At 34.8% G+C, this 12,256-nt stretch overlaps 1 protein-coding gene across 1 annotated transcript in view; it reads left to right on the top strand.

Annotated features, from left to right (window-relative positions):
• Positions 1-12,256, top strand: part of LOC132935011 (zinc finger protein rotund-like) — a 66,616-nt gene that overhangs the window by 31,017 nt on the left and 23,343 nt on the right. The window contains exon 4 of the mRNA XM_061001443.1: positions 850-1,049. Coding sequence (XP_060857426.1) covers positions 850-1,049 — 200 coding nt within the window. The remainder of the gene's footprint in view (positions 1-849; positions 1,050-12,256) is intronic.

Genomic DNA, 12,256 nt, shown 5'->3' with positions numbered 1-12,256 from the left:
TATTAGTTACTATATCCTTGTGATAGATATTAATAAGTAATAATATATTTAATTATATATTTAAAAATATAAAACAACAAGCAAAATAAATATGAAATTTATAAAAAGAAATGTATCGGGTAAAAAACATAATTTGTGAATGGCGCTTCGACAACTTAGGTTTAAAAAATAATATATGTAGATTAAAAGCATGTTTATGAGACAAAAGAAATTTGTTTATATAGAATCTCTGAGAATCTTGGCATTATTAATCAGCATAACAAATGTAACATTAACTAGGCGTATAGTGGTAAAGAGATTTTTTGGAGACAAATGATTTTCAATCAGAAAAGTAAATTATGAAATCCATGTGTTATAAATGTTTATATTTTGTTGATCAAATAAATAAGTAATGTATATTATAATAATGTTGTATTTGAATAGACAATTTAAAATAATAATACGCATACTGTTCAGGCAATACATATACGTATAGTAAATACACCAATAGGCAATATATAATTTAATTATGTTTCAATTTTTTCTCTAGACAATACATATTACTGTCTCAGTATTAATCACGTCACCGGATTTCGTTGATTTTTTAATTGTTTGAAATTTGTGCCGTATTGCAGTGTTGTGGATATAATTATTGACGTTCAATCACAAGCCCAAAACACTGTTTATATACTAACGCAACTTCACCTATAATATGTCTACGAATATACTTTAGAGCTTAAATAAATCGATCAATCTCGTTTGTTTTAATTCTCTGTATATACTTGTGAACAATTATTACGTCAACTCAAAAAAGTATTATTACGTAAATTATCATTCCATCGTACTGTACTCGGTTGCTGTCTTTTTTAGGTGGCTCTGTTGTCGACGATCGGCGCACAACGTAGAAAAGCTGTTTGAATGCAAACAGTGTGGCAAAACGTTCAAAAGGTCGTCAACTCTTTCTACGCACTTGCTAATCCACTCAGACACCCGACCATATCCATGTCAGTTTTGCGGCAAACGGTTTCATCAGAAATCTGACATGAAGAAACACACGTACATACACACAGGTAAGGGCGCTAGATTTTTTTAAGACCTTAAGATTTATATCGTATAATATATAAGTTAAGTCGGCCGTGTATAATGGTTGTATGGTACGAAAAAAAACTATAAAATGTATAAAGTATATATTATTGAACACATCACCGCGAGGGTTCGTTTTTGATGGGATAACTTTGGCCAACTAATTTGTCGAGTAAACGGAGGGTTCCTTAAAGGCCCGTCACTGTAATCCTTTTCCTTTGACAGCCATTAAAACGAGTCAATTAGATCAACAAGCCAAGACGACGGCTGCGTTCCAATTTTCCTCTCCACCGTCGCTCGTTTCGTGTTTTAACATGTTGTCGCCCCCTCGCACTTTAATATTTGAAACCTCTCACTTTCTCTATCTTTCTTCAACTCACGCTCACTCGCTCTCATTCTCTCTTCCTCTCTCTCTCTCTCTCTCTCTCTCTCTTCCCTATCCGCGCACAAATGTGTATACACCGACGGCAAAGTTGTGTCCTATCTCCGCGTCCTTGGCGGTGTCACCGGTCAAACGACGACCGGGCGGAGTTGTAAATTGGAAACAATTACGTAATGGTGGTGGGCGCGACGCACTGCAGCTAGCTATTATAGTTTGGCCTTATATTTATAGGACGGCGTGGAGAAAGAGTGATGGAGATAAACGCACGACCGAGAGAGAATAACGTCTCTGCTTTATATTATATATAAAACGGCATACCGGAGGGTTGATACTTATACTGATTAATTGCTAAACAAGACGGCTGCTGTCGGGACATAAGTCTTGCGGAAAAGATCGTCAGGACGCTATTAATTGTTACCCCCGAGTACCGCTAAACCGCTCGCACCTCACCGCACCATACAGTACCCGCCGCGTAAAGTGTTCCGCATCACCGGCCAGGTCCCTTGTCCAGGTGAATTATTCTGCTAATTACTCGTTATAAGGGGTCGCCCGACGTTTAACAGTAAATAGTAACAATAATAATCGTTTAGAATTTTGGTGGAATATTGCAGTAGACTTGTTTTTAAGGATACATCGTTTATTTTTCTTCGTCTTTTTAAAATAAAAAAAATGTATGTATATGTCGTCGTTTTTGTTCTTTACAAACCTTAAAAAATAATAATTACGATTATACACAACGATGAAAAAATATTGACCCGATATAATTAGATGTGCAAAAATGATAATAAACTATAGGTATAATAAAAGTTAAAAATATTTTTTATTTTATGTTTTGTAACTATTGTATTATGTTTCTTTTAAAAAAATTATTTATCTCCGTTTTATAGACAAAACAGATATATAATTTATGTCCTTTGTATAGTTATATTCATAGTGTGTCTGTTTACATTGTACATAAGCAAACAAATACCCTAAATTATATACATATTATGTATACTACATCGACTGGCATTATTTAATAAACATTCAAGCGTGTTTTCAGGTATATAATATTATCGCTACACGGTACACGCAATGATATTGATAATAGATATTATGATATCGTAAATTTGTAAACTAGTAATACGTAGGTAGCCAGGTAGATAGGATATTATATTATCATTATAGTATACGAAGACGTCCTTTCAAGGCTATTTAACAACCTAAAGTATTATGTTTATAAATGTAAGTAAACATTTCAATAATCTATATATTATTATATATAAAAAATAAAAACAACTATTGAGGATATTCCGATCGGCCATTGTTGTATAGGTTGTATACGGAACAACATAAATAAGCTATAAGGTTTGTGAAACACGGACTCGACCTCTGAATATTTTATCAACTATATAGTAATTTCAAATTACATAAACTTTTGTACACGTACTATTAATATAATATGGATATATCGTAAGTAGATACATCAACATTTCTAGTATTATATGTTTTTAGTTATTTTCAATTAAAAGTAAGTTTGTACCTATGTATAAGTAAACATTTTTCAATTGTTTATATCATTTTATTTTACAACAATTATTTTAATGTATAGTTGTACTTAAATTACAGTTCATACAAAAATACGCTCCGTTTTTACAACCCTCCAAAGATTTTGTTTGTAGATTAGTAACAGGTATAGGTAAATTTGTGACTAATTGATTCATGAGTTTAATATTACAATCGAATTATTTATCACATATGCATAGAACGCCATGTACCTAGTATGATACTACAACCCAACATAAACAATATTGAATGAGCTATTAACTATTCAACTTATTAAACCAATCTCCTAAATGGTAATATGAATAGGCAATAGGTAATAACATATACTAATATGATATAGTTTTATTTTGCAGTTGAATAACAAATTATTAATGTTTATTAAAATTCAAAAACTAAATAGTAAATTCTTGAATCTTTGAGAATATTTTATGTTCTTAGGTGTAAGGTAACTATAGAATATTGTAGTTTGTAATGAGTGGAATTAAAATAAAATAAATAATTGTTTGATAGAAAAATACTTAATAGAAATAAATCAATTATAATGGGACTTGGTATAAATAGGCTGGGCCCTAAATGAATCGAAGACCATAGATTTTCTTTCTCAAAATGTAATTTATTAATTTAATGTTTAAAAGAATATGTATACATTTTTTTTGCTTTTTTATTTTTATTAGAGTGTTCGCATTTTACTGTCACGAGGGTTCTCTTTACACATCCAATTAAAACGAGAGGGAAAAAAACTGCTAGAATTAAAAAAAATATATATATATATGTATAGGTATAAATATATATACTCTCTGAGGGGAACGTGGAAAAAAATAAAAGAAATTAAACAAGAGGGCAAATCTCCGGTAATTCCGAAAAAAAACGTTCCCTCTGCACTTGACCGACGCGTGTTCGGGTCGGAATTTTTTTCCTTTTTAATTTCCCGAAAGTGGGACCTTATACAAATTCAGTTGATTAAAAAATGAATTAAGAAGAATACAAATTTATTTTTGGGTCGAAGAAAATAAAAAAAACTGGTTGAAAACACCTCGTCATTTGTCCTCACTCCTCAGCATGTTATTCGATATACCTATATACTAATTTATATTTTAGACACTCCAATAATAATTATTTTAAAACTAACACAATGAAATAGATCAACACAGTTGATTGATTGGATTTGTCTTGACCACACACGATACATGCGCACGCGTAACTGCGCGTTTACACATCCACACGAGATTTTATCTGGTCTCGGTAATTTATCGGGAAATGGCCCCAAATCGAACCTGCAATTACTTTCCAATGGACAATTGTATTTTAATGCGTCATTTGTCTTTTTTATTGAGTTAATATAGACTTACTGAAAACGACTGTCGCTCGATCGATTTAGACTTTGCGAGTTCGTTGGTTTTTATACACTTTATAGTTGATGGTCATATGGACATATATATTTTAGTGTTCCGTATAGATATTAAGTGCGTATACCTGAGTTATAGATAATGTCCGAAGCTTGGCTAATATTAAGCTTAGCACTGGATTTTAACTAATAACAATTTTTTAGACTTCAGCCAATCGGCTACCTATATTATACAAGTGTATTATATATTTATACTATAGCCGATACAATTTACATTGTCCGACCACTATTGGCTTAAGACCCAATTAACAATAAAAAAACATATCAATATAATTAATATAACTTGTACAAACAAATAGCAATGAAGACATTTTAAATATATTTTATAGTTCATTATAATAAGGGCTCAGAAGTTGTTAAATTATTTTTATTTATGTCTTAGAAAATACTTTTCTAGCTACAGATGTGTTTCAATTTATATGAATCTAAATAATATATATTTTTTAATTTATTGATTTCTCTTACACTGTTATGTTTTTTTTACGTTTTATTACCTTTTAGTTTAAAACTATTACAGTTCTTCATAAGTATGTAAGCAAGCAATTATTACAGTGACACTTGTGTTATTTTTCGTAACTTAACCAATTTCCACTAATTAAAAGAAAAATCATTAACCTTTTTTCATTATGATTTATACTAATTTTTATAACTTACAAATTTTAGAAGTAAATACTACCTATGCAATCCATTGAAGGGGCCACAATAGTTCTGCATGTACCTACTAATGACAATATACGCATTAATTTCATAATATATTAGGTACATTTTACATTTTTTATGTCTAAAAGCATAATTTTTTAGCAAAAAATATAATTGAATTAAATTATTTTATTTTTGTGTGTGAATAATGTTATTAACTATATTATACTGGTGACTAAGGTCCATTATGGTAAATCTTAATATTAGTAAGCGATGAACATTATACAAATACATATACCTTTAATATACATTGTATATTCGCGCATAAACAGTGAGTCACGCACTTAAAAGCAAAGACCTTGAAATCGGATAGAATTTGACAATACACGTTTTGGAAAACTTTCAAATTTTGACTCAATAAGAATTTGCAACTTTTTCAACTGCAGAGACTCTCATTTGTGAAACCGGCAATAAAAAAATGAAAGCAATTTTTTTACGATCAATTTCAATTCTAATTCAGAGTCCCATCATCGGCTATAAGGAGTATTTTGTGTGACGTCTTCCAAGTGTGACAAGTTGTGTACCACACACGCCGTGATGCTACGGCGAGCGTAGGACGAGAAATAAATTCGCTCTTTCCGGTGGCGCCGAACGAGAGAAATTCGCGAGTCGGCGTGATGAACGTATAGTGCGGCTAAGTGCTAACGGGTACTATAATAAACGGCATAGGCGTACGTTTAACGGTCGTTGTTTAAGTATATTATACGGTATCAAGCAGTTTAAGGATAAAGCCAAGTATTATCACTTTAATCGGTGTGGTACCATAACAATGTACACGTACACACTGTGCTCGTGTGTTGGTGTTAAACCACTGCCGCGGGGAAGTTTGTTCGCCGGGATTATCCGTGAAATTCATTCGCTGGGATTATAATATTATACGTCGTGTGGTGCGGGGATCAGCTGACGGTATAGTACCGCGATCACGTATTTATATCTTGTCACGATTTTCCCATGTTAAATCGTGTGATACCGTCGATATTTAAGGCTGCGATAAAATTTGATGATACTCGCGATGCGTACCTATATGCACGGGTGAATCTGCAGGTTTTCCGTGAAGTATAATAATATAATATTATATGACCCGACGATGTATGTTTTAAGATAATTTCAAAACGTGTGCCGATATTTTTACGCCTCCTTAGTGTATACATACTGGAAAATATGCAAGAAAATGCATTCTAATTCGATTCATATATTATTTAGTTAATACATATTTTGTTTAATTTTTAGTCAGGGACTGGAACCTTTTGAATTTATCGGTATCGGTTCCGGTACTGGCTCTCTAAAAATAAAATAACTGTTCTGGGTTTTTAGATAAAAAAAATAATGGTATCGGTTCCAAATAATTTCGATACTGGTTACAGATAATTCAGGTACCGAAAAGTATAATAATTTTAAATACCTATCCAGAATGTGGATTTAATTAATGGTCTTATGAGAAATATTAGAAAACTCATATGATTGTACATAGTTTATACATAAAACATTAATACCATTAAATTATGATAAATAAAATTTTTTTTTCAACCTTAATGAACCTATTTAATTTAAAAATGCCGGTTCGGTTCCAGTCCCTGGTTCTAGTGTTACAAATTGAATACGCGCTATTATGAAAAACTTGCGAAATCGTGAAGTACAAAATATTGTATGATACACAATTAGAATATTGATCGATTTTTTTGGCGTGCGAAGGGGAGGGTGAGTAAATTGATCTCTGGTTGTTGTTTGAACTTTGAACAATGTGGTAAAGAATACACGATGCCTAAACTTACCTATTTATTATTTTCGTTCTTTAAATAATTATTTTATATTGTATATGGTATGATAATAAAAAATAATTAATATGTATAATACGGTATAATAATCCTAATCGATTAGGATATCATATGACATTGGTGCCCTGCTGTATAGGAACCCGGTTTGTTCATTCAAAATTATAAAAATAACAATAATATTCATAATGATATTATCGCGGTGCCGCACAAACTTTTAATGCAATGAAAACGAAAACTTATCGTATTGACATATAAGATGTATAATATAATATGAAGAATACAAAAAAACAATTGTATAGTTTTAATCGAAAAGCAACTCGGTGTGCACTCGCGCGCGCATGTTTGTCTTGTATTCGTATATTGAGTTCTAATGAAAATGTTTTCGTTCGTCGACAATAGATATATATACGATACAATATTATATAAGGACTCGAGGAAAGTCGTCGAAACTTCACCACAGCAGTCTGCACTTGTAATAATATATATATATATATATATATATATATATATATCCGCTACCCACGATGACAAAACGTTTCAAGTGGGTAGGTACTATATATAATATATATATATACCTGCTGCGGAAAACTCAAGGAAGTAGATATATGTACGGCGGTTGGCGGTGGTTGGTCGTGGTTTTGCAGAGTAAATATAATACGTATGATAAACCGAAACGAAAGGTTCTGTCAAGAGACCGGGTGAAGAAGTGTGTCGGGCGGTGGATGGGAGGGGGAGAGTAGATAAATAACCTGTGCGTGTGTGTGCGCGTACGCCACCAGTAGAGGTACCTATATGATGCGGCGGCCGCGGTATAACAGTTGCAGTAGAGAGTCTGTCCGAATCCATTTAGAGTGAACTGAAATAATATTTTCGTAAGCAGCTTTGCTCGAGTGGCGGCGGGGGAGTAGGCGGCCACTTTAATATATAATCCCTCGCGCCGTATACACGCAGTCGAACCTCATCGCGTCCCTCGAAAACCTCTCGTCACCGCCGCACCCGTAAACCACCGCCATACATAAACACGCGTGAGTGTGCGCTCGCCGAGTCTTTGGAGAGCCTGCTGCAACTGCTGTCGGTATATAACCACCGCGGAAAAACACTTCGCGAAAGCGGCGGCGAGTAGATTGATTTTAGTAAACCTTCTGCCAAACTTTAACCTCCCGCTCTACGCTGCGCGCGCGCACGAACTCACATCACGCGAGCTTCCGCGCCGCCAGCCAGCTACCTGCTAATCAAATTACGACGGCTCGTGCGCGTATACTTTTGGGGCGTATCTCTCCTCCCGTCCTCCCGACGTCCGCCGTCCACCCGTCCACCGCCGCGGCAAACTCGGCCCACCTGACGCCGCGCGCGGTTTTCCCGTCCTACGCGTATGTATAGGTATTGCGCGTGCCGCCGCCGCGAGCCCTTTTTATTCACCGTCGGCTTCGGTGCCCATCGTCCAACTCCTCGCGGCCCCACTCCTCCCACCCCCCCCCCCCCCCCCCCTTTATCGTCCCGTCTCTGTCCACCGTGTTTCTCACATTTCCTTTTTTTTATCGTTCCTTTTACCTTCTTTTTTTCGGCCGCCCAGCAAAATCTCGTTACCGATAACAATCTCACTTTAACCGACGCCGTTCAACGTAGCCATATATATACGCTATTACGCGATGCGATTCAACGCACACACACACACACACACACACACACACACACACACGCGTGTGTGTGTGTGTGTGGACCCGACTTTCTACTACGTCTATTTTGGGGTGACGTCCCGACTTTGTTGTGCAGCTGCAAGTTTTCTTCCGACGTTTCTTTTTATTATTATTTTACAAACGTTTACGGGTCCCGTGAATCGCAATGGCCGCAATTCTCAGATTAATGTAAAAAAGAAAAAAGAAGAGGTGTATGCAATGTTATAGGAATATGCAAATGAGTTCTAAAACATCGGGGAAATATGTTTTTATTCTCGAAAATGTGACGCCGGGAAATATAATAACCCAGCACCTATATCGATGTACCAGCACGCATATTATCATGTATTCATATATATATAAAGACGGGTTCACCGACACTTGGTTTGTTGCATCGTGTCCAAAAGTCGAACTCGGCCCAACTCTAAAAATTCCCTGGTAGAACATGGTTAGCGAATGATACTTGCATGATTACCATGGACAATCGGAATACGATAAAAGCAGCATGACACGACAGCTGATGACGTATAACTGTGAACCCGGCTTAATACTAACACATGGCCGGTGGTAACATTGTGAGTAAAATGTCGTTCAATAAAAAAATAAAACGTGATCATTATATGACAACCTACGCGTATGTGTATAACAACATCAATAATATAATATAACATTTATTATTATTATTTTTATTACTCACTGTCGCATTGTCGCGTATAAAGTGCGTGTGAGCGTCCCGATCGACAGCCGTGCGACTAGAAATATTATTAATATTTTATTATTATTTGTTATTACATGAGGGCACGCTACCGTCGCCACTGCGACGAAGTGGCATTCGCAAGTCTTTCTCGCCACTCATGCTCCATCCGTCCGCTCAACATCCCACGGTAGTCGTCTTATATATTGCCGTCCTCGCAAGTGGCAGCCGCGCCTTTTTGCCACCACCCCGCACATCAATCGTTCTTCCCACCCACCACTCTTCCACGCACACACACCCACACGCCTGTGCAGTTGTTTTATACGTATTACTGTGACCGTGTGCGCGTGCGTATTCGGTCGTCGATCTCTCTCTCTTTTTCACCGTCGTGCCAACGTTAACAATAACACTCGACTGGAATTGGCTATACGCTCCTGTTATATATATATATACTGTAAGTACACTTGTCCCATCTGTCGAACGGCAATCTCGATGTCTCACTTCGTTTTCGACCTCTCTCCTCCTCCCCCCCCCCCCTCGAACGGTCTCTCTCGCGGCTGCAACCCCCTCGCGCTCGTCCCGTGTTCCTGTTTTACCACTGTGGTAACAAAACAATATATCGGTTTTCACGCGCCGTACCTATCGGTTATTTTTCATTTTGTCTCTCTCCTGCTGCAGCTTATCTACTTCACGTCTCCATTCTCTCGTTTACTAGCTGTCTCTGCACCGTTCTCAATTCCGCCACTTCTGAGCGGTGATGTCGTCTTAGAATTTTCGCGTTAATTAATAATACAGCGTACGAATACTACAAACATTATAACAATAACAAAAAAAAATGTTTATACCTATAATATTATTATCGTACACGAGCAATACCGATCGACTCGAAGCCCGCCGAAGACGCGGTAAACAAAACCTTCAGCTTGATTATAATATTGTATTACAATAATAACGTCAAGTACCTACCACGTATATAATAATATTATATATTATATATTATATATATTATATATAGGTATATATATAATAAGGGTAGTCATCGTTTTATATGAAATAACAGAATCGCTTCAAGTGGATTATATCGACCCTACATCGAAAATGTGTTGATTCTACACGTTTTGTCAGTTCCCCGCATGTAGAGTTTTAGATTACAAAATACTATAACGGCAATGTCAAAAAAATACAATATATTTTGCATGCCTATATAACAAGCACATAATAATAGTAATAATAATATGTAGGTACTTGTTACGTATTTTATATATAAGATAGGCGAAGGTACACACACGAGCATTGACAAAGTACGACTGCTTTATTTATCATTACGCACGACGGCGGACACACATAATAATCACATAATGTTGTATATATATATATTTATCGTTACAGATAACATATCGGAGTATCGGACACACCGTACAATGTACATACATAACATCTTTCCCTTCTATATAATTTTAGTACAATAAATTAACTTATACAAAATTCATACAATTTAGAAAATAATAATAATGATTTAACATTTACAATTTTACACAATACATAATAAATATAACTTAAAAATTTAAATAGATAAACAATATATTTTTTTTTTTTTTTTTTTTATTATTATTCAAGTTCCCTTGGATGTACCTCATCATTTAAATAACTCTTTTTCAATTTGTTTACATGCATTAATCTGATTTTATCACCAACCCGGACTAAATAACTGCACGTTCCCAACATTTTCATTATACGTCCAGTTAACCATTTCTGCCCTTTTGAATTATTTCGAACAAGAACTTTATCATTTATTTCGTACTTAGTAACATTAATATTTTTATTCTTTTCTACAATATTTGGTGGTTTTAATATGGACAAATGATTTTTTGGTTTAAAATTATATATTAAATCTGACGGACTACAACCTGTGCTTGTTGTTGGTGTGTTACGATATGATACTAAAATATTATTAATTTTTGATTGTATTCTTTTTACATCTCTCTCTACACACAAACTCTTTATTAATAATTTTTTTATCGTTTGCACTCCTCGCTCTGCCAACCCATTAGACTCTGGATTGTATGGCGGCGAATGTACTAGTTTTATACAATTTTTCTCACAATATGCTTTAAATTCATTTGCGCCAAAAGGTGGACCATTATCGGTTACCATTATCTCTGGGGAACCAAAACGACAAAAACAATTTTCTAAAACTTCGATTACTTTTGAAGCCGTTGTACTTCCCATTGCAAAACACTCAATCCATTTGCTAAAACTGTCAACAATGATTAATAATTTAACTTGATTTATTTCTAGAAAATCGATGTGTATTCTTTTCCAAGAATCTGATGGATTTTCCCACGGAATATACACTTTCTCACTAACATTCTTATCGTTTTGATTACATTGGCATTCCGTACACGTCTTAATAAACTTATCTATATCAATATCGATATTAGGCCACCATACATACGACCTTGCGAGCATTTTCGAACGAACAATACCCGGATGGTTTTTATGTAATAACATTAATACGTCTTCTCTTAATGACTTTGGAATTACTACGCGATTACCTAATATCAAACAGTCATTTACTAACGATAATTCTTCCCGTCTTTTATAATATTGTTGGCAATCTGATTTTAACGACTTTACCCCCGGCCAACCTTCTTTCGTATACTGACTTATTTCTTTTAATACTTCGTCTGTACTCGTTTTTTTGCTCACTTCCTTATACGTTAAAGGTAAATTTTCTAATAATAAAATTGAACAAGCATTTTCCCCAGTATTACTACTTTGAGGTAATCTTGATAACGCGTCTGCGTTACTTATGTCTACCCCCTTCCTATGTTGAATCTCGTACTGATAACTAGACAATATAACTGCCCATCTTTGTAATCTAGATGAAGCTACAACAGGTATATTCTTTGACGGATTAAAAATTGATTTTAACGGCAAATGATCAGTTACTAAAATAAATTTGCGTGCAAACAAGTATTTATGGAATTTTTTTACTGCGAAGATTATTGCTAACCC

Source organism: Metopolophium dirhodum, chromosome 1 (genome assembly GCF_019925205.1).
Source record: "Metopolophium dirhodum isolate CAU chromosome 1, ASM1992520v1, whole genome shotgun sequence".
NCBI classification, from domain to species: domain Eukaryota; kingdom Metazoa; phylum Arthropoda; class Insecta; order Hemiptera; family Aphididae; genus Metopolophium; species Metopolophium dirhodum.
This window is presented reverse-complemented; position numbering and strand designations above follow the sequence as displayed.